The sequence below is a fragment of the Solanum lycopersicum genome, chromosome 12 (assembly GCF_036512215.1).
Source record: "Solanum lycopersicum chromosome 12, SLM_r2.1".
NCBI lineage: Eukaryota > Viridiplantae > Streptophyta > Magnoliopsida > Solanales > Solanaceae > Solanum > Solanum lycopersicum.
Window position 1 is genome coordinate 61,774,549 of NC_090811.1, and position 24,480 is coordinate 61,799,028.

Genomic DNA, 24,480 nt, shown 5'->3' on the forward strand with positions numbered 1-24,480 from the left:
CCAGTTCATAACCATTCTGCAGCATCACAGTGGCTATCGTCTTGTATACAACAAGCATGGGAGTCTGTGGGGCCAAGTCTTCACCGGTGGCATTCACCAGCTCCACGTATAAAAATTTGTACCTCGCGATACTTCATCAATGATTCGCGCCTGTCTTCCAGAGTGAATCCCTACGCCATGAATAATAGCTCTTCATTCTTCCACACAAGCTTCATCATCTGATGTAGAGTAGAAGGGACAACTCGAGCCATATGGATGAAAGGCCTTCCTAGAAGAAGGTTATAGCTCGTATTAATATCCAATACTTGAAATTGTGCGCTGAATTGCGCTGGACCCATTTGAATGATCAAATTTACCGCTCCCAACGTATCTCTCTAAACCCCATCAAAGGCTCTCATGTTTACTTGGTTTTGCTCCAGTTTCCCAAGGTCAAACCTTAGCTGCCTCAACGTCGACAACGGGCGAATATTCAAACCAGATCTATCATCTACTAAGACGTGGTTTACAACCATTTCGCGGCATACCACAGTGATGTGCAACGCCTTGTTGTGTTACCTCCCTTCAAAAGGCAGCTCATCGTCATAAAAGTTGATTCAGTGCCCTCAAATAACTTGGTAAATCATGGAGGCCACGTTATCGATGCTTGTGCCCGCGAGTACGTACTTATCGAGAGCCTTCATTAAAGCCTGCATGTGGGATTGGGAGCTTATCAGTAGGGCCCATACGGAGATCTGAGCTGGAGTCTTCTCCAAATGTTTGACGATAGAACAATCATTTGGCTGCATGCTTCTCCAGAATTCCTCTGCTTCTCCTTCGCTTATTGGCCTTTTAGCTTGATCCTTCTTCTGACCTCCGAGAGCAAGCTCACCAACATCTTCCAGACCTGGTCATTGCTTGAGCAGCAGCAGTTTCAATGACGAACTTAGGCTTGACGAGAGTTTTTGATGGCACCAAAGAAATAACCTTTGCAGGTGTCAAAATAACGAACTCTCTCTTCTCTTTAATGCTTAAAGAAGCAACAACCTTTTCTAGATCATCATGAACGATGGGAGTAATCATTTTCCAGATCACATTGCCACACATGATTCGACAACGGGTTGGTGTTGATATTTGGTGCCGCCGGTTGGAGAGAGACTACATCTTCATCAATCAAATCCTTAATTTTGTGCTTGAGGTTGATACAATCTTCAACCGTCTCTGCCCCGTCTAAAAGCAGGTTGGTAGTATCATGCCCAACACTGTTGGAATGATAAGCACATCTCTTATCGGGTCTGTAGAATTTTGAATTGACATCCACGGGTTTGGGCCCCACATGGTGGATGTACGTAGCTGCATCCAGTCGCTCGTACAACTTTGCTTGGCTTTTAGCGAGCGCAGTAAAGTTCCTTGGAGGTTTCTTCTGGAATCTGGGTCTGGGAGAGTCATGACTGCCTTGTTAAGGAGGAGGCACATGTTGATGACTTCTGGTATTTGGACGGGGAGCTTGGCTTCTGGGATATGGATTTGTTTGGTAGTTTGGCGATGGAGTTTGGTAGTTCGGAGGGGAATTTCGGTATAGTGGAGCTTGGACTTGATAAAAAGGAGGGGGTGCTCGGTAGCTCGACTGCACGTTAGCATAGTTGGGAGCAACACCCTGGTAGGGAGATGAAATTTGGTAGGGTGGAGGGTTATATTGGTAAATGGGAGATGGACTTCGGTAACTCGGGGGTGGACTTTGGTATAGTGGAGCTTGGACGTTTGGATGAATGGGGGGTAGCATTCTGGTTATTGGGATGACTAGATTGCGTGTAGCAAGCTTGGTAGGACTTTGGGGAAGGCCGGGAACGACCTTGGGAATATAATGAGCTTCTAGGGGTTTTCATTCCCCCGTATGAAACAACTGCGATTTCTTCTCTTTTATTTTTCAACAACCCTGAAGATCCAGGCGATGCGTCTACACAAGCTATTTTTCCTGATTTTAAACTGTCTTTGATAGTCTCACAAATCTTGACTATCTCGGCAAACTTTGCTCCAATGAGCAACATAATTCTATCATAATATTCAGGCTCTTGCACGCGCATGAATACTTCAACAATTTCTTTCTCAGACATGGGTGGTATCACCCTTGCCGCTTCTTTTCTCCACCTATAAGCGAACTCCCTATAGCTCTCGATTGATTTTTGTTTCATCTTCTCCAAAGAGTATCCTTCTGGAACAATTTCTACTCTGTAAGCAAATCGATCGATAAAATCTTCGGCCAATGCATTCCAGCTGGGCCATTGCCTCGTTTCATGCGATGTGAACCATTCAAGATCTTCTCTGCACAGGCTTCGGCTAAAAAGCCACATCAATAAATCTTCATCCCTTCCAACTCCCACGAGTTGGTCATAGTAGGCTCTCAAATGAGCCATAGGGTTTCCCACTCCTCCAAAGGTGTCAAACTTTGGGATCTTGAACCCTTCTGGAAGGTCCAAATTTGGATGAATACATAAGTTTTCACAACTAAGCCAGGCGATATCAGGGATGCATTGGAGGTCTTTCATGGATTTCTTGATCTCTTCCTTTATGTTGACCTTTACCTCTTCCATTGCCCTCCACTCTTTTTCTCGTTGCTCGTAATTGTCAAGCTCAGAACTGTGCACATCGTGCTCGGCACGGATGGGAATTCGTAAATTGGCTCTCTTTGGTAAGAGTGGTGCTACAGAGGGACTCTGAGCATTTTGAGAGGTTTGATAATTCTATGGGTACGTCTGAGGATTGGTATTCTGATTTAAGTGGTGGTGGGGTGTTTGGGGATTGAAAGTTTTTGGTTTTGATTTTGTGGTGGTGGAGCGGTTTGATGATGGGTATTTTGAGGATGGGATGGCATTTGGGGTGGTTGTTTTGAAGAAGAGGTGGAGTTTCGTAGGATGCAGAAAATAATGAGATTTTGGTTAGTCAGATCTATAACCGACGGATTCTGAACAAGTGTAGATTGCTGGTTCTGAGCTGGATCCATATATAAGGAAGGGAATTAGATTGAGGCCTCCCATCAGCAGCGTTAGGAACAAATCCTGGTGGAGGCAAATCCTGTCTCTATTGCATTTCCACCCTCATGTCTGCAATCTGCTCCATCAGCTGCATAATCAACTCATTTGGTTCTGCTACGGTGGGATGAGCCACCACAACATCAGTAATACTCATTTCTTCATTATTATCCCTTATAACTGACTTTCCTTTGTCTGAGTTTTGTCCAGGGAAGGAATCTACCGGACCTTTTGATCTGGTGAAATAAGGATGATCTGCAAGCTTTTGATCAACACAGATCAATTTTAAAGTACTTGAGAAGGAAAAAGAACTCAAAGGCGGATTTGTCAGTGCAGATTCAAAGTACAAAATGCATAATATCACACAGAGAGTAAATGAACACACATGTTGCTTTGTTTGAGTATATCTTCAACTCACGAGTGAGGACGGAAACACATTTTTTAACAAGAAAGAGTTTGCTTGTTTTAGTTTTGATGCTGTCTAAGAAAGGCTAAATCACGTTGAGCTAAGGTCTTCTTGCAGCTGCCCTTTGACATCCGTTGATCTGGCCTTCATATCTTCTCGTAATATGGAGGCGAGAATGAAAATTTTTAAAGGTAGGGGCCGGTCCTGGGAAGGCTGCCTACATATCTCAAAAAAATAATTCAGGCCCAACGTAGTTCAGTACAAGATGAAACATTTTCATTCATTCGTTTATTACGATTATAAGGAAATTGAAAGAAAACAATAGAGCCTTTTAAAGAAAAAATGATGACGACAAGTTAGTCATTTCCCTTCTTGTTTCAGCATTAGTCTCCTCCTTTCAGGCGACCTAGGAATGGAGGCTTGTACACGATTTCCTCGTCGTCTTCATCCTCAGTCACTTCAGGGTGAGCGTTGTTGGGACTACTATTAGCTCCTTGCTCATAGGCGGGGTATTTTTCGCCCATTTTCCAAAGTTTATCAATCATGTTTTTATGGAAGACTTTGTTTATATTCCTTAATGCGGCCATCCATTCCCTCATGGAGGCAAATTCTTCCATTTCCATTGTTAGCTCCTCTTCAAGTTACATGCTTTTAGCTAACAGAACGGTTGTCTTCGATTTTATCCTCGCCTCTCTCGGTTCTCTTTCATAAACTTTCAACCGAAGCATGTCCAAATTCTCTCGCAAGTCCTCTGTATCCATCTCAATATCTTTCTTTCTCTTCATCTGTGATGCCTGATCCTCATCTAGCATCATGGTTGTATCTTTGTAGATTGTGGTGGTCATGTCCACTTTGAGACCTTCCTCCTCGGCTTCTTGAAATTACCGAGTGATCTGCTCTATCTTCCTTTATAGTTCTTCTCCAGTAAGTTCCATCTGTATGTTCTTACCTTTATCCATAGCTGTGATTTTTCCTTGCTGAGACAGTAGAATGAATGTTTTAGGATTTGTGGTACAGGAAGTGTTTTCTGAGTGAGAAATATAAGACTTTGAAATTTTGGTCGGACATGTTGTAATAGTGACTTATGTATTTTCTTTGGAAATTTCTGGATAAGAGTGAGTTTACGATATCCTCATTCATAGAAACATAGCACATAAGCAGTTAAACACACATATATTGTGTCCTAAAACATACAGGGGGATCCTTTTGTTCCAAGGGTAGGCCAGCGTATATGAATGATGTACGTGTGAATTTAAATATTAAAGACAAACCCATGCAGGAGCCATTTGAAAGTTCAATAAAGGCAGGACCACGCAGGGGCTAAAAAAATGTAAATACGTATAAAAACCCATGCAGGCGAAGTCCACTATGCCGCTCCGAATGAACCTGCTCCGTCGCTGCCCCCCCTGAGTTTTGTATTGCCGAAACATATATCTTAACATCAGCAAGAATCCTTCACCCAAGGGTCCTTTGTCTTCCAAGCTTCGTATCGCATCCTCTCAATTTTCTCCTTGATCCAGGTATCAAAATCATCATAACCACACCTCATTCTTTCCACCTCTTGAGTCACCCTCTCAAGAGTATCTTGGTTCTCGACAAACTTAGCGTACAACTCTTGGGACTCTTTCTTTACCTTTTGTAGGTCGGCCAATACTTTGGCTTTTCTGTCTGTCACGCTGCAAAAGCTACGTGGGGTTTGAGAGGACACGTTTTGTCTGTCCTTCTTCAGCCATTCCTTGTAACCCTTGTCACATCCAACATTGAATCGGTCAGGGGCGATGGTGTCTTTATCCATACGCTTGGCACTTTTCCATTCTCTGAACATTTCAGACACGTCGTGCACTCTATCATCTCCAATATAGTATACATAAGTGCCATAGTACGCTTCTCTGGGTATGGTTTGTCTCCTTCCGAACTGTTGCAAGAGTCCAAAGGTGCATAAGGGCGAATTCCCCGAATACCTCGGAGAGAAAGTACTATCTGTCTGTGGCTCTCCATAATGACTTCTTTGGAGATGAAACGGTAAAGCATCCATTGGAAATCCTCTTCTCTAAGTTCGGAGAAAATTTGAACCCATATCCCCCTTGTTCTCCGATTGTCCATATTTGCCCAGTACAACAGGTCATTCAAATCATTAAAAGGGTGTTCTTGTTGTCAAGAGTATGCAGCTCCCGAGTTCCAGCACCCTTCGCGAAATGGCTGAGGATCTACCACTGAAGGAGTAAGTTTCATCCTTGGAAGTATCGATGTCCCTCTTTACACTTCCCAAGGCTCGATACATGTCGGACATGATGACCGGAGCTATAGGGTAGTATTTTGTTGTCCCTTAGTTCTCATATCCTTTGAACAAGGTATGCGCGAGTGTTATAACTTGGGTATTCATACTCAGACTTGTACCATGTGGGAATACCATAGTTCCCAATAATGTTATAGCAAATGCTAATGGACGAATTTCATTCCATTCTCTGTAGGAGATTTTGAACTCTCGGTTGTAAGTGGCGTAGAAGTTTGCATGTCCAAATCGGATATAAAGATCTCTGAATGCTATATGGATTTCTTGGCACCAGTAGGCAAAGTCTTTTCCGAACCCGAACCAGTCCACAATATCTTCTACCTAGGGCTTATTAGGGATAAAGATGTCTTCTTGTTTTCTAGCTCTCTTTTCTATCCCAGTACCTACCGTGTCTATACAGTCTCTTATCTCCTTCAAATTCAGGGTAATTCAGCGGTTCTGAATCGAAAGACCATTCTTTGGCTATCCCAATATCTCGTAAGGACCTTAATTAGTTCTGGACAATCGTTCATGTTGATTAATTGTGTTAATGCACCCACGTATTTATTGAGGGTTGTCCTGTGATTTTCGTCAAGATTGTCATACCACATTGTAAGTTGAGGTGCTGCTGGTATGACCATATCGAACTTCGGAGAACGATCCATATCTAAAAAACAGAAAGTTAGTTAAGTTTTCCGCACCCCAAAATTTGTTTTCACACATACATCATTCTAATGTCAAATAATATGATGTGTCGTGAGGTTGGAGACCTTAGACACGATTTTGGCGGTTTTCTACTAAATAGACTTAATACACCTTGGGTATTAAGCCGTCTTACGCTAATGCTTAATTTTTGGTTTTGGTTTCGCTCTAGCCTAGGCTTACTAGAATAGGTTTCAAGTTGACGGTTACCCGAGTCGGACAAACATCGAGGTGAAGCTACCAAACAACGTCGGATGACCGCATTCCAACTATTTGTTTGATACTTCCTAATGAAATATTGTGTATTTTCTAAAGAAAGTCGTGGAAAGCCACGTAACTTTCATTTTCCTAATGCAAATTAGTTGCCGATTGGCGGAAATATGCCATGAAATGCGACAGTTTCAAAACTAAGGTAAACTAAACAAGTAAACAATTTATCACAAATAGCCAAATAACGTTAGTTTTAAGGTTAGAATACTCAATTTCCCCAGCAGAGTCGTCATTTCTGTTTGTAGGAAAAATGTACTTTTTGTAAATTTTTTTACTTTTTAGAGTCGCCACTTAATTTGAGAAAAATTAGGAAAACCTTTATTTTCAAAAGACTTAAACATATAAAATCATTTGAAAATATTTAAAAGGGCTCAGGGATTCTTATTAACGTCTTAGGAAGGTTTTGAAAGCTCCTGAAACGTTCCGCTTCATTACGGCTATCCGACAACTAGCTTTATATTTGGCTAAGACGTACAATTGCGATAAAAATTACTCTTTAGAGTTGTTTGAAAAATGAAAGCCAAAAAATCATTTCGGATTGTGTTTGAAAGAGAAAATTATTTATCTAAGTCAATTTTAACTTGTAAAGTCATTTAGGCCTTTTACTTGATTTGATCGAGTCGTTAGAACCAAAAGTGGCGTTTTGCGGGGAATTGGATTTTCCTAACTTGTAAACTAATGACAAATAAAATAAACAAGTAATTAAAAGCAAGTAAAGAGAGAGAGCGAAAGAGGTTTGGGTCAAAATCCGGGTTCTGTTCGCCTTGACCAGTTTTTGCACGCACCTGTTTTGGGTTTTTGACCCAATTTCTTTTAGGTTTCGACCCATTTTATACCTGTCCTAAACTAAACAAATTACACAAAAATAAAAAAAGTAAAAGACGACAAGGGCTTATGCCCGAATATAAATACAATACAAAATGGGAAAAATAAAAAGATCTTCTAGTCCATCTCCTCCGACTATCTTCAATTCTTGAAACTTCGGATTTGTACTCCAATTTTGGGGTGGGATATTTGATGAAAAGAAATCGAGTCTTAATGACTCTCATGTTGAAAAGGAGGAGGATTTCATGACGAGCTCGGATAGATTTTACATGTATCACAAGCAAATAAAACACATAAGTAATACTTATATTAATTCATAAGAGGAAATAAAGCACTAAGACACTTTCAGGACAAAGATTTGAGGAATAGTTAACAATACGCCAACACACGATTAAATAAAGACACACTATTGATCCCAAATTAGTAAAAGCATTGTCCACATATAAACATTCCATTTTGAACAAATGTCGATAACGCTATGGAGTATTCCAATCCCATTATTAACTTGAAAATCGGCCGATGTACTCAATTCAACAATAATTTCCGACTTTACACGAGAAAATCAAGTACTACTACACTCCTCCTGATAGAGCAATTAACAGGGATCAATTTCCTTTTATGATGGAAAAGAGAACCCAACTAACATAAACTAACATAGAGTGAATAAACCTAGTAGATTATTTAGAACAAAATTAGATGCTAGCAGTGATGAAATGTGTAACCTTTGGCAGCACTGAAAGATAATTTAAAGTGAACAAATTAATGACCCAGTACTTTGACGCACACACATAAAATAAATAAGTGAGCAAAAATTAAAAAAAAAAAAAGAAGCGTGGTCATATTGCAAAAAACACCAAGTTATGCTACTGATTTTGGAGATGAAGATTTACCAAAACGAATAAATTAGGCAAATGGAAGCATTAAATATCAATCCTACCTATAGGCATTTTACAATAATTCCTTTCCAGAAACACAAATATGTGAAGCAAATTTAAATACGAATAACGAGCTTCCAAGAATGAATCCCATACATAACACGAGATGACAAAATCGGATTTGACACTACAAATAGATAATGAAATCATAAGGAAAGTACGCAACGCATCGAGATACCCGGAATCTAATAACAAGCTAAAACAGCAAACCAACTCAATCAAGCGTGATGGTTTACAGTTTAATTGAAAAGGAGAATAAATAAAAAAAAAAGAAGCACAAATCTTTGTCAAGTAAAACAAATCTTCAAACTTGCAGAGGTAGTTTATATATACTAACTATTAAGTATGAAGACAGAGAGGGAAAATAAATATTCGACACACTAGAAATAAAACCATACCCACAAACATACTCCTTCCTCGACTAGCCAAACACTATTCGATCTGATCCGACCAACATTAAAACAAGCTATACCAAGAAAGAAGAGATCTGGGCAAGGAAGGAAAAGTCACGGATATTTTTAGCTCATCTTTTAGATAAAAAAAAATAGACCATATAAAAAGTGCAAAGTGGCTACCACAATGACTGTATATTTTCAGATTTTTCGACCGCCACATAACATCAAAAGGCCTAAGCTACACTTAGAGATCAATAATTTTCTTCTTTAAAAAGAAATATACATAAATATGTCTATGAAATGACTTCATAACCTTCTAGCACATTTCGATGCTCTATAAATCGCAATGGGGACATGGATATTCTTTAACCACGGAAGGAAACTAAAAATTACCATAACCACACAGCGAGATAAGAAGGAAACACGAATGAAAGTATTGATAAATCTAATGACATTCGTAATGACCTATGAATGACAAGAAACAAGAACGAACATTCAAATATTCGATTAGAATCTAGCTTACAAATGCACAGCAAAAGCGGAGAACATTTGAGCAGAAAACCAAATTACAACAAGAGAACTATGAGGTAAACAAAAATAATAGAGAGTTTACCTTTTCCAGGGTAGCGTGACTTGGACAAAACGAGCTTGAGAGCGACTACTTCCACCACTGCGACGATGCACCAAATCGAACTACGACAAAAGAAGCTAAGACAAAACTTCCAATTTTGAACACGGACTAATGAGACGAGCAGGGAATTGGATAACTTAATCGAATATCCACCCCTCCACCTTAGACGCGAATCTCTATATATTATATGAGTTATTTTTTTAAGCAAACTCTCAATATTTCTTACTCAAACTCCTAGAAAATAACAAAAGCCACTCTTTTCGCTATTCCCAAGTCTCTCCCCAAAGAGATTCTCCTCCCCTTTCCCTTTTTCGATTTTATCCAAAAAATCCAAAACCAAAAAGAAAACCTCTCTAATATATTTTCTTTCAATGCTGCTGCCCTCTTTTCTATTGTTAGTTCAAAGTTTTTTTTTCTACTCTCCCCCACCCAACGAACCTTCTTTAGCCGAGGAGAACAAAACAATATATAGGAGGTTCATTAGGGTTCCAAATTTCTGTGAAATACCGAATCAATCCCTGGTCTTTCCCCATAATTTGAAATTCAAAACACTGCACCAAAAAGGGGAGACCACCTTTTCTGGGGAATTTTAACTCATTCCCAAAGAGGAAAAAAGGAAATTGACGCTTCAGATCGATTGGCTCGTCCTCTCGACCTTGTGTGGCTCAATCTCATGCCACAAGGACGGAAACGCATGCCCCACCTGCTGCCTTTCACTGCTAGTCGTACATCATGAGAGGGACGATGGGGAAGAGGACAACAACAGGCTGTCCTCTGTGTCTCTCTGATCGCGTCAAGGGATTTGGATTGGGGAAATTAGGGGAGAAAAAATGGGTTGGATCGGGTCAAGAACTTGGCTGGGTTTGAATTGGATTTTGGGCCTGGTCTGGATGGAAATGATGAAAAATAAGAGGCCCAAAATGTGAGGGGAGGCACAAAACAACATAAGTAGGATACAACACCTACAAGGATCGACTTCAAGACAATCAACCAAATATACTTCACCACTTTACCAAAAGAAATTCACCACTATATTAATCAAGCTCAAATCAGCAACACATCAATTGAATCACAAGCAAATATGAATTATAATACGCAAGTGACACACAAGATTTATACGTGGAAAACCCCTTCGGTATGAAGGATAAAAACCACGGGACTTGAAGGAGTCCACCCTTCTTCTTCTCTTATTATGTAAATTGAGGGTAAAAACACCCAAATCAGTCTACAAGGATGTCACAGCCCACCAACAACAACATACATAAGAGCCAACACAAAAGAGAAGAGAAATTGAGAAATATCACCAAAAAAAATGCAGGTTACGCCAGCTGCGATAACAGATGATCAAGAACTCCAATTGACGATCTGAACAGTCAAGATGTAGTGCTATGTGTTGTGAACCAGCTGTGAAAATTTCAGAACGATCCAACGGTCGGATCTCTTGCAATCTGAAATTTTGTCTCGCTGTCCAGAAAAACCAGCAACCCTTTTCTCTCTCAAACCCTCTCTCTATTTCTTTTTTCTCTTCCAAAACAAGAAACCCCAGCACCAACATCAGCTGCCCAAGACTTCTAGAAGAAGTCAACAAAGCCCAAAATATATGGGCCACCCATCAATGGGCTGGACCCTTAACAATCTCCCCCTCCAGCCCAGTTCGGGGAGACCAAACATAAAAGGTCATCAAGAAGACATACCTGCAATCTTGGAACAAAATTCAAGCTTGCTTCGAGGGACCACCTTTGTCAACATATCAACACCATTCTTGTTGGTGTGAATCTTCTTCAACTTCATTAGTTGCTCTTCAATGACAACACGCAACCAATGATATCTCACATCAATATGCTTTGTGCGAGCATGGTACATGCTGTTTTTGCTCAAGTCCATAGCACTTTGACTATCACAAAACACAACATACTCGCTTTGCTTCAAACCTAACTCTTGAAGGAAACGCTTTAACCAAAGCATTTCTTTGCTTGCTTCCACTGCTGCTATATATTCTGCCTCGGTTGTAGACAACGCTACACACTTCTGTAGCTTGGATTGCCATGAAATGGCTCCCCCTGCAAATTTGAACAAGTAACCCGAGGTAGACTTCCGGTTATCAAGATCTCCAGCCATGTCAGCATCCGTAAATCCCTCAAGAATAGGCTCACCACCTCCAAAACACAAACTCAGATTTGATGTGCCTCGCAAATATCTTAAGATCCACTTTACAGCTTCCCAATGAACCTTGCTCGGATTTGCCAAGTATCTGCTAACCAATCCAACAGCATGTGCTATATCCGGTCTTGTACACACCATGGCATACATCAATGAACCAACAGCAAAAGAGTAAGGAATATGAGACATACTTTCCTTTTCTTTCTCGGTTGTAGGACAACAACGCTTGCTCAACTTCAAATGGGCTGCAAGTGGTGTATTAACTGGCTTGGCATTCTTCATATTAAACCTTTCAAGCACCCGTTCAATATACTTTTCTTGTGACAACCAAAGCTTACCAGCTTTTCTATCACGAGCAATTTCCATACCAAGAATTTGCTTCGCAGGACCCAAATCTTTCATATCAAAGGACTTTGACAAATCCTCTTTTAACCTGCAAATCATCTCAACATCTTGTCCCACAATCAACATATCATCAACATACAAGCAAAGGATAATGAAGTTACCTTCAGAGAATTTTCTAAAATACACACAAGGATCTGCAGTAGTCCGCTTGTACTCGTTACTACTCATGAAGGAATCAAACTTGTGATACCATTGCCTTGGTGCTTGCTTGAGTCCATAGAGACTCTTTTTCAACTTACAAACAAAATTCTCTTTTCCCTTAACTTCAAATCCTTTCGGCTGCTCCATGTAAATCTCCTCATGCAAATCACCATGTAAGAAAGCAGTTTTAACATCAAGTTGTTCAAGTTCAAGATTCAAACAGGCAGCTAGTCCCAAAATCATACGAATGGAAGTCATCTTCACCACCGGTGCAAAAATCTCATCGAAGTCGATGCCTTTTTTCTTGTTCTTAAACAACCACCTGTTCTTCAAGACTTTCTTCCCTTTTGGAGGCTTCACCAAGTCATAGGTTTCATTCTTCTTCAAAGAATCCATCTCTTCTTGCATAGCCTTGAGCCAATGGTCTTTGTCTGAATGTGACAAGACCTCTTGAAGGTTTTCAGGCTCCCCCTCATAAGTGATTAGGATGTATTCTGAACTTGGATAAAGTCTTGAAGGTTGACGAACTCTGGTCGATTTTCTAAGTGTTGGCTCTTCTACCTGTGGGCTGGATTTCTCCCCCTGATTGGAAGACTCTCCATGTTGAACATCTACAACTTCATCATCAGGTTGTGGTACAACAACATCAGGTTGTACCTCTTCAATATGGTCATGTTCATGAGCAATTTCATGACCATCCTCTGGAGCATCACCTGTTAATTGATCATCTGAAGCAGAAACATGAGGCATGGGCATATCAATAACATCATGAGAGAAATTAGAATAATAAGTCTTATCAGCACCCAAGAGATGAAAACCCATCTCGTGCTCATAAAAGACAACATCTCTACTTCTCACAACTTTTTGCTTTGCTGGATCATAAAGTCTGTAACCAAACTCTTCATCACCATATCCAACAAACACACAAGGAGAAGTCTTGAAATCAAGCTTCAATCTATGTTCCTTCGGCACATGCATAAAAGCCTTGCATCCAAACACCCTCAAGTGAGAATAAGAGGGGTCTTTCCCAAACCAAACTCTCTCGGGAATATCAAACTCCAAAGGAACTGATGGTGCTCTATTTATCAAATACACAGCAGTTCCAACTGTTTCACCCCAAAATGACTTAGGAAGATTGGACATTCTAAGCATGCATCTCACTTTCTTAATAATGGTTCTGTTCATCCTCTCGGCAACGCCATTGTGTTGTGGGGTACTCGGTTCTGTTCTCTCATGTCGAATGCCATATCTTGAGCAATATGCTTTAAACTCATTTGAAGTGTATTCACCTCCATTATCAGTTCGAAGACGCTTCAGTTTGCAATCTGTCTCCCTTTCAACCATTGCATGAAACTTCTTGAAGATACCGAACACCTCACTTTTGTGCTTCATCATATAAACCCAAGTTCTCCGAGTAGCATCATCAATAAAAGTAACAAAGTATTTGTTACCACCAAGTGATTCCACCTCTATGGGACCACACACATCAGAGTAAACCAACTCTAACTTCACTTTCTTTCTTGTAGATGTCCTCGGAAAAGAAACTCTATGTTGCTTTCCTGCTAAACAATGATCACAAGGGTCAAGTGAAATAGTAACATCAGCAGGAATAAGAGACTTACCGGCCAACAGCTTTATACCCTTCTCACTAACATGCCCCAATCTTCGGTGCCATAAGTTAGGAGATGTTTTCTCCTCAATAGCATTCAACTCACCACTACACACTTTCAAATGTGTCTTATACAAGGTGCAACAAAGCTTGCCACGAGCAACAGTCAAAGAACCCTTAGACAATTTCCATTTACCCTCACCAAAAGTGTGCTTGTAACCCTCTTCATCAAGTACGTTAGTAGACAATAAATTGAGGCGTAAATCTGGAATGTGGCGAACATCTCTCAACGTCAAATAGCACCCTACATTGGTTTGGACTCGAATATCTCCAATGCCAACAATACTTGCTGAGCTCTGGTTCCCCATCTTCACACTACCAAAATCTCCAGCTCGGTAGTCAATAAAGTACTCCTTATTAGGAACACAATGATAGGAAGCTCCTGTATCAATAAGCCATTCAGTGTCAGAACTATCAACATGACAACATTCTCCAGTAGTACATATCAAAGAAACACGATCATCAGAACTAGAAGTTGTAGCAGCTGTATTCTTGTCATCACCCTCTTTATGATGGTCATTTTTCTTATTTTGCTGGTCTCTTTTCAACTTGTAGCAAAACTTTTGAATGTGGCCAGGCTTGCTACAATAGTGGCATATCGTAGGTTCTCTCCCATCCTTGGACTTTGACCTATACTTTGACTTGCCACGCCCTTTGGGACCTCTACTTTTGCTTCTTCCTCTATTCTCTACCACAAGTGCCTGCGAAATATCAACACCCATCTCCTTTCTTCTAAGCTCTTCATTGAACATGCTCTCTTTGATGACATCCAATGAAAGCGTACCATCTGGAGCTGAGTTGCTGATGGACACAACCAAAGTTTCCCAACTGTCTGGCAAAGAACTCAAGAGGAATAAAGCCTGCAACTCATCATCAAGGACAATTTTCATAACAGTCAACTTGTTAATAATATCTTGAAAGTCGCTAAGATGCTCAGAAACAGACTTCCCTGGCTTCAACTTGAGATTAACAAGCCTCTTAATCAACGAGGCCTTGTTATGAGCGGTCTTCCTCTCATAAAGACCCTCCAATTTTCTCCATAGCTCAAGCGGCTCAGTCTCCTGGGATACATGATTGAATATGCTAATATCAATCCACTGTATGATTGTCCCCAAGGTCTTTCTCTTCAGCTTTTCCCATTCTTTTTCTGTCATCTTCTCTGGCTTAGTAGGCTGGTCATCTTTCTTTGTTTTATCCACATCAATTGGATCAAACAAATCCTTGCAATATAGCAAATCTTCCATCATCGGACGCCAAATGGAATAATTGGTTGATGTCAGTTTAACCATAGAGTTATTTCCATGCTCCATGTCTATGGTTTAACACTCAGCTCTGATACCAATTGTGAGGGGAGGCACAAAACAACACAAGTAGAATACAACACCTACAAGGATCGACTTCAAGACAATCAACCAAATATACTTCACCACTTTACCAAAAGAAATTCACCACTATATTAATCAAGCTAAAATCAGCAACACATCAATTGAATCACAAGCAAATATGAATTATAATACGCAAGTGACACACAAGATTTATACGTGGAAAACCCCTTCGGTATGAAGGATAAAAACCACGGGACTTGAAGGAGTCCACCCTTCTTCTCTTATTATGAAAATTGAGGGTAAAAACACCCAAGTCAGTCTACAAGGATGTCACAGCCCACCAACAACAACATACAGAAGAGCCAACACAAAAGAGAAGAGAAATTGAGAAATATCACCAAAAAAAATGCAGGTTACGCCAGCTGCGATAACAGACGATCAAGAACTCCGATTGACGATCTGAACGGTCAAGATGTAGCGCTATGTGTTGTGAACCAGCTGTGAAAATTTCAGAACGATCCAACGGTCGGATCTCTTGCAATATGAAATTTTGTCTCGCTATCCAGAAAAACCAGCAACCCTTTTCTCTCTCAAACCCTCTCTCTATTTCTTTTTTCTCTTCCAAAACAAGAAACCCCAGCACCAACATCAGCTGCCCAAGACTTCTAGAAGAAGTCAACAAAGCCCAAAATATATGGGCCACCCATCAATGGGCTGGACCCTTAACACAAAATGGCTGGCCAAATGGATTAAAGATTGGGCAACTTTCACTTATAGCAAACAAAAAATTCATATTTCTCTCGCTTTACATAAAACAGAAACAGAATTATATACTTCTGTGTATAAAGCGAGAGAGGCGAGCGAGAATGGAGAGTGGCGAGCGAGATTTCTGGGAGAGAGACGCTGGCAAATTTTAGCTAACATTTGCTATGGAGCACAATTAAATCAAACCCTAGCTATTCCATTTATTTTAGGTTATTAGTTTGCTATTATATACAATTTTCCCTAAAATATTTGCTAACTAGATGAGATTAATTAATATAAATTAATTAAATAAGCTTCTTAATTTTAATGAAATAAAATAATCGTTGAAATTATGACATAATTAAGTCAAAAATACAAACTATTTAATGGCTAATAAAAAATTTAAGCACAGTAAAATATTCTTGGATACGAATTTTTGAATAATCCTAAAATATATTAGTTATATACATATATTAACTAAAAGTTATGAAAATAGTAATATTAACTTAATATTAACTAATATAATCCTAATATATATTAGTTATATATATATATAACCTTAGAAGATCTAATTATTTCAAGTCGCTTAAAATTAATAAACTCGTTAATTAATTATGTCGTCGTGGGTCAAAATCGGGTGTCAACACATAGTTTTCATGGGTCATATATTTGTGCTAAAGATGTGTTGAATGTATCAAAATATAATTTAATCTTATAATCTTAAACATGTTATGTGAAAAGTTAAAATTTAAAAGTTGTTAGGGTTTTGCCCTAATTTTTTTTACCTTATTTTCTTTAATTTCATGATGCCAAAAGGGGAAAAAATCTGTGTATATCACTTATGTAAATACACTTGCATAGTTTATCATCATCATCGATTGTGTGTGCATGTACGAATATATGTTTAGCATGAGTTAGATCGACACAAAGAGTTCAGAACAGAGTTTTATGTTCCATTGTCAAGATATAGGAATTATGTTCTATTTATTTCAACTGCAACTAAGATATGTAACAAATCATACTTCTTCTAAACACACTAATTAACTCAACCGCCAAACTCTTCGGTCTAGGCTTCATCATCTTTCCATTTTAACACGAAATTATTCACTTGGTCAATTAGAGATGTCGATTTCAACCATAGATACCACGTAGAGGCAGCCATTCCCTCTTCAGATGTCCCTCTACAACTGATGACTTCTTTTAAGTAACGATGCCACTTGGTCTTGAATGGACATTCTTTACCACAATTTTCCTTTTGTATACACCCTTTAAGTGTAGACATCACCTGCATTTAAGCAAAAAACATCATACAATAATGCTTGTGAGACGAGTAATCAACATTTAACAATAATTTTTTTCATTGTAAAACAATTCTTTTACACTATTGGTGTCTAAAAGTTAAACTCAAATTAATGTCTTAGTTTTTTGAGGTAATAAATAAAGAAATTACCTGCAGTGCTTTGCCATCTGTACATGCAATTATGGAAATGATATTGGGACTCTTGTACATTAACATTCCAATGATCGATTCAACACGCATCATAGATGCAAAGAATATCTCGACAGCATGGGTTGGTGGAATAACAATTTCTCTCGGATTTTCATAAATAAGGATGCTTTTGGTCTGCAAGAATTTTGTCAATGGCATAATTTAAACCCAATTTAACATAAATCAATGGCATAAGCATAGAAATAATGTAAACTACCTGGCGGCAAGATATTATTAACATGAAATCATTAGAATTGTTGAACTTTTGAACAAAGTGATGAAGACTCGTGTACCAACTGCTGTCCACTGATCCAAAGTGTGTGGCGGGCATGAAGAAATGGAATCGGGCTCTTTCTAGGGAAGAAGTATCCATATTCATATATGAGAAGGGAATTTTAGTACCACGAAAATCAAAGTCCAATAAATTTGGAGCTTGAATCGTGAGTTTTTCCAGTGTGTTCAACCCTAATAATAAGGTGAATTTCTTGAGTTTTTCACTCTGAATCTCTATATGATTCAGCTTATAGCAGCTTTCTAGTTCCAATTCTGAAATGTTTGGGAACTTGCAGAATATATCTTGAAACTGTTGTCCTGTAATGCTGCCACCAACGAGCTCGAGTGTTTGTAAAGTATTGTAACCATCCAAAATAGCAATTTCGCAAGGAAGAATATTTTCCCGTCCAGCATATTCTTTATATCTAAAGCATCGAAGATATGGAGATTGGACTATCACACTATGGAGTTTGCAAAAAGTTGTAGTCAAATACTGGAGATGTACCAGGCCAAAAATATGACATTTGCTTATACTCTCACAATACTCTAAACTTAGAATCCTGATAGATGGGCATCTGTTGATAACTCTTTGTAATTGTGCATCTGAAATATGGACATGGCACAAAGAAAGAGCCTCAAGACAACAAAATCTTATGCGAGTGGTACTAATATCAAATTCAATCTTGCACCTACTTAATGACAATGATTTCAGATATTTAGCATCATAAATAACATCAGGTAATCTATATGATGTTAAAAAGGGAAGGTGAACCCCCAGCTCTGTGACATTGAGTTTAACCGCCAATTCAATCCAAGTATCTAGGTGAGAATCCACTTCTGGATCACAATAAGCAAGGATGAATTGTTCAAGATGTAACTTTTTTTCAATATGGGATCGCAGGGATTGATCAACCAACTTGACATAGTTTTCAAGGGGCATAAGTTTGTCGCCTTGCAACTGATTGAATATCAAATTAGGTCTTGAAGTCCAGCAATGGTACCATCTCTTGGATAACATACAACTTATCGCCGCATCTTTGAGGTCAAGGTTAGTGCGACATAAGATGTGATGAATGATATGCAAAGGCAACTCTGATATTATATCTTCTCCGCCAACTCTTTTTGCCATATTGCTTCGTTTTGATGTGATGAATGATATGTCCTCTTGAAGGTTTTCACTTTTATACTAAAAAGCCATCATCATATATTTGGGAGAATTAAGTAAATATCCACTTTTGAACACCTATGGTCAAATATTAACCACTATATCTAAAAAGGAAAAAAAAGATAAATATATAATTAGTCGCTATATCTAAAAAGGAAAAAAAATAAATATATAATTAGCCGCTATATCTAAAAAGGAAAAATGACAAACATATTAGCCGCTATATCTAAAAACGAAAAACTAAAAATATATAAGCCACTATATCTAAAAAGGAAAAAGGACAAATATATTAACCAATATATCTAAAAAGGAAAAAGAACAAATATGTTACCCGCTATATGTAAAAAGAAAAAAGTACAAACATATTGGCCACTACATCTAAAAAGGAAAAAGGGCAAATATATTAGCCGCTATATCTGAAAAGGAAAAAGTACAAACATATTAGCCACTATATCTAAAAAGGAAAAAGAACAAATGTATTAGCCCTATAGGAAAACCTCTATAAATTAATATAGGTGGGACTAGGATGTTCATGGTTATGGTTAACAATCAAATCAAACTGCACTCTGAATCAAACCGATTAAAAAATATTGATATTTTGTTTAGCTTGGTTAGGTTTGGTTCTTAAATTTTGAAAATCGATGCTAATTGGTTTGTTTTGGTTTTACTAAAAAATAATCGCAAAAATAACCAAATCAAACCGATAAATTAGATATATAAATTTTATAATTATTTATATATTATTTAGAAATAAATTAAAAATATTTTGTTAAATTTTAATTAACTAAAGTTTTTAACTTTACCATTTTCTCAAGGCCAACACTTCAGCTCAAGTATAACAATATCAAATTCCAGTCCATCAAAATCCATTTTAGTCTTTATCTATTGTATTTCACATAAAACAGTCACACTTTCTCTCAAATGAATCATTTTGTTCATGTAATGATAACTTTAATATTGCTTAATTGCTTTTCTAAACTAACATTAACTTTTCTGTAGATTTTTTATATACTTGGTGTTTGTGTCTATCGAAATACGTATATCCTCAAAATAATTATTACTTTCAAATTGAATAAACCAGAATAACAGAACCAAATCGAATCAAGCTGACAATAATCACATCGATGGTTATTATTTTGTTTGGTTTGATTTGGTTTTAGAAATTTAAAAAATCGATTAGATTGGTTTGGTTTTGGTTTAAATCAATAACCGATCCAATTAGAACCACAAACACCCCTAGGTGGGACCATGCAATTTTTATATTTTATAGAGATATTTACATACTCGATAAATTGTTGACACCCATTTTGGCCCTCCGCTATTTAATTAATCTTTAAGTTTTCTCCAACTTCAAACAATTTGAAGAGATTATTTTGAAAAAAAAATCAAAAATACTTTAGAAATCATTTTCAAGACGATTTCCCTTTTTCCTATAAAATGTATCTCTATTTACCTGAAATATATAGATTTATATAGTTTTATATAAATATTTAGAAAAACTATTTTACTAAAATGGTGTTTTAACTAAATAAGCATTTTTATTTCAGAAAAAAATAATTAAGATTTTTTGTCAAGATGATTGTTTTACGTTTTTTGAGTTAGGAAGTTTAATAATTGATTGAAGGCATAATTTATTTCGTTCTAAATTTTATCATCTTATCATTTTCAAGACCAAGGAACCTTCTCCTTTTGATATCCAATTGGACCCTTAACTTACTTTGATGAGCCTAGAAGACCAATTTTGGCCCAAATAAATTATACCAATCACAACCCTTTTTCTTCCTTTATCCCACTTCCAGGCTCCAGCAGCCTTTTCCCACCTTTAATTACGCAGCCCACCAAATAATTCCCAAATGACTTAAGCCTAATTCTCAAACCAAACAGTGACCCACCATACAATTCTTGTTGATTCAACAATCGACCCAATTCTTCCCTACAATATACACGTGTGATTACACCTTCACACCTCTTTTTCTTCCTTCAACCAGTACACCCAACCCACAACGCGACCAAACGAAAGCCCACTAACCAAATTGATAGGTCGCGCGTCCTCTTCCCTTCTACCTTATCTCTCCGCACCAGTCCATTTCGAGAATCGGCCAAATGTTGAAATCTCACACCTCATTCATCCTTTGCGCTAAATCGGACGTCCCATTCAAGCTTCGTTAAGAATCCATTTGAATCATACTGAAATGGTAAAAGTCTATCTCATTCGAACCTTATCTACTAAGAAATTTTGGACTTTGCATCAGTCCCACATTGTTTCCCCCCTCTATTTCGACCTAAAAGTTGTCCTATATAACCCCTTTCTTCTCACTGTTCAAGAGGGGATTTTCGGTAGACTAAAGAGTATCCTAAAAATTTTGGGAATTCTTGGCTCCATAGTATTAAATTTTGTGCCCTTTTGTGGCTGTTTGAGTTTAGAGTGGTGGTTGAATCATATTCGTCAAACTCGTTGTCCGGTTTGCTGCCCCAGAAAAGGTAAAGTTTATCGTCTTATTTAAATTTAAACTTGGAGAGCTGGATTAAATATACTAACTATTAAGTTGGACGACAGAGAGGGAAAATAAATTTTCAACCAAAGATACACTAGACATAAAACCATACCCACAAACATATTCCTTCCTCGACTAGCCAAACACTATTCGAACAGATCAGACCAACCTTAAAACAAGCTAAACCAAGAAAGAAGAGATCTGGGCAAGGAATGATAAGTAACCATTATTTTCAGCTCATCTTTTAGATTAAAAAAAATAGATCATATAAAAAGTGCAAAGTGACTACCACAATGACTGAATTTTTCAGATTTTTAAGCTACACTTAGAGATCAATAATTTTCGTCTTTAAAAGAAATATATACATAAATATCTCTATGAAATGATTACATAACCTTCTAGCACATTTCGATGCTTTATAAATCGCAATGGAGACATGTATATTCTTTTACCACAGAAGGAAACTAAAAATTACTATAACCACACAGCGAGATAAGAAGGAAACACGAGTGAAAGTATTGACAAATCTAATAACATTCGTAATGACCTATGAATGACAAGAAATAAAGAAACACGAACGAACATTCAAATATTTTATTAGAATCTAGCTTAAGAATGCAAGGCATAAGCAGAGAACATTTGAGCAGAAAACCAAATTACGACAAGAGAGCAATGAGGTAAACAAAAATAATAGAGAGTTTACCTTTTTCGGGGCAGCGTGACTTGGACAAAACGATCTTGAGAGCGAACACTTCCACCACTGCGACGACGCATAAAACCAAACTACAACAAAAGAAGCTAAGGTAAAACATCCGATTTTGAACAGGGACTAGTGAGACGAGCAGGGAATAGGATAACTTAATCGAATATCCACCCCTCCACCTTAGACGCGAATCTCTATATATTATCTGAGTTATTTTCTTAAGCGAACTCTCAATATTTCTTACTCAAACTCCTAGAAAATAACAAAAGCCACTCTTTCCGCTATTTCCAAGTATCTCCCCAAAGAAATTCTCCTCCCCTTTCCCTTTTTCGATTTTATCCAAAAAATCCAAAACCAAAAAGAAAACCTCTCTAATATTTTTTCTTTCAATGCTGCTGTCCTCTTTTCTATTGTTAGTTCAAAGGTTTTTTTTACTCTCCCCCAAAAAAAAACCTCCTTTAGCCGAGGAGAGCAAAACAATATACGAGGTTCATTAGGGTTTCGAATTTCGGTGAAATACTAAATCAACCTCTGGTCTTACCCCATAATTTGAAATTCAAATCACCGCACCAAAAAGGGGAGACCACCTTTTCTGGAGAATTTTAGCTCATTCCCAAAGAGGAAAAAAGGAAATTGATGCTTCAGAGGAATCTGCTCACATTGTGTACCTCTTTCTTCACAATTGGATTTTGGGCCTGTTCTGGATGGAAATGCTGAAAAATAAGAGGCCTAAAATGGCTGCCCGAATGGATTAAATATTTGCTAACTAGATGAGATTAATTAATATAAATCAATTAAATAAGCTTCTTAATTTTAACGAAATAAAATAATCGATAAAATTATGACATAATTAAGTCAAAAATGCAAACTATTTAATGGCTAATAAAATATTTAAACAAAATAAAATATTCGTAGATACGAATTTTCGAATAATCCTAAAATATATTAGTTATATACATATATTAACTAAAAATTATGAAAATAGTAATATTAACTTAGAATAATTCGAGAAACACTTTAATATATATATATATATATATATATATATATATATATATTTCAACCTTAGAAGATCTAATTATTCAAGTCGTTTAGAATTAAGAAGCTCATTAATTAATTATGTCGTCGAGGGTCAAAATCGGGTGTCAACAACTATCCCTCGTTTTACTCGAAATGATTTAAGAAATTCGAGGAAAATGAAATTGACAACTCCAATTTTGACCGACCACACATTCGTCTTTAGGAAAGGAATTGGTAAGGACTTTAGGAATTACGGCCGAACCCTGAAAATGAGTTCCCAATATATCTCACACTATATGAGAATTCAAGTCACTTGTATTTCGACTCGAATGGTTGAAAAGGAAATCCATTATGTTAGATAACCTTTGGTTCTGCACAAGTGACAAATCAAAAGAGTATGAAAAGGAGGCTTGTAAATTCTTAGCCATGAATGTTGTGCACTTCACACCCATAATTAAGAACTTACATGAACATAATATCCAGAAACCCTTGGCGCATTTTCACTTAGATTGGAAAGTTGCTACCAGTTGACCAAAAATCCGGATGCAAAATCGGAACTGACAAAACCCGAAGGAAAAACCAACATGCATTCTGATTGGGGTGTGGTTTGGAAGTCGTTGCTCTTTTCGCGTCCTAAGAGTTTGACATTTCTCTTTGGACTGTGTCCTAGTTAGCTGCTAAGAAAAAGTTCCACCTTGTGCTGCGTCCCTTTTGACGTCGTCCGCACCTCTGGTTTTTTAAAGAATTCATCCTTTCCGATGCTCTCAACAAAGACTGAGATAAAAACTCATTAGCTTAAAAATGCAATTGATATGGAAGACAGTGTATTTTACCATGTCGACACTTAATTGTTCTCCTCGACCTTCGACGTCAACTCGATTGGTTTGACGTAAAGCAAATAAATGTTGTGTCTTGCATTTGCAATATAACCTTCAATGTACTATTCATTTGAAAAATAAATAAAATCTTATGCAATGTTGATATTTTCTTTGTTTTTGATGATCTTCTTGATGTTTACTTTTATCAAAATAAAAAAATGCATTTGATCCCGATGGGTAAATATTTCTCTTGGAAGGCACGATTTCCTTTTCTGGCAGTGCATGACTTTTTGCGAGGCAGGAATATTTTCTCGCGATGCGTAAATTTCTGCGAGGTATGAAATCTTCTCACGATGCATAACTTTCTATGAGGTATAAAATCTTCTCGTGATGCATAAATTTCTGCAAGATATGAAATCTTCTCTCGATGCATAAATTTCAACGAGGCATAGAATCTTCTCGTGATGTATAAATTTCTGCGAGGTATAAAATCTTCTCGCGATGCATAAATTTCTGCGAGGTATGAAATCTTCCCGTGATGCATAACTTTTTGCGAGGCATGAAAACTTCCCGCGATGCATAACTCTAGGCGAGGAATAAATATCTTCTCGTGATGCATGATTATAGACTCG

The 24,480-nt window shown here is 37.7% G+C and overlaps 1 protein-coding gene across 1 annotated transcript; it reads right to left on the minus strand.

The window, feature by feature from the left end:
• Positions 1-16,590: 16,590 nt before the first annotated feature.
• On the minus strand, positions 16,591-22,743 carry LOC138340674 (putative F-box/LRR-repeat protein At3g18150). The gene is made up of 4 exons (XM_069292598.1): positions 22,011-22,743; positions 17,592-18,916; positions 17,336-17,509; positions 16,591-17,170 (listed from the first exon to the last, which is right to left on the minus strand). Exons 2-4 carry the CDS (start codon positions 18,774-18,776, stop codon positions 16,952-16,954), a joined length of 1,578 nt encoding a protein of 525 aa, XP_069148699.1. The 5' UTR covers positions 18,777-18,916; positions 22,011-22,743; the 3' UTR covers positions 16,591-16,951.
• Positions 22,744-24,480: the final 1,737 nt, after the last annotated feature.

Bases quoted from the DNA above. Each gene is read 5' to 3' on its own strand.
- LOC138340674 (XM_069292598.1), bottom strand. From the start codon at position 18,776: ATGGCAAAAAGAGTTGGCGGAGAAGATATAATATCAGAGTTGCCTTTG. The intron at 17,510-17,591 runs GTAGTTTACATT...AAATTCTTGCAG, and splicing joins TAATAATATCTTGCCGCCAG to ACCAAAAGCATCCTTATTTA. The intron at 17,171-17,335 runs GTAATTTCTTTA...GCTTAAATGCAG, and splicing joins CAGATGGCAAAGCACTGCAG to GTGATGTCTACACTTAAAGG.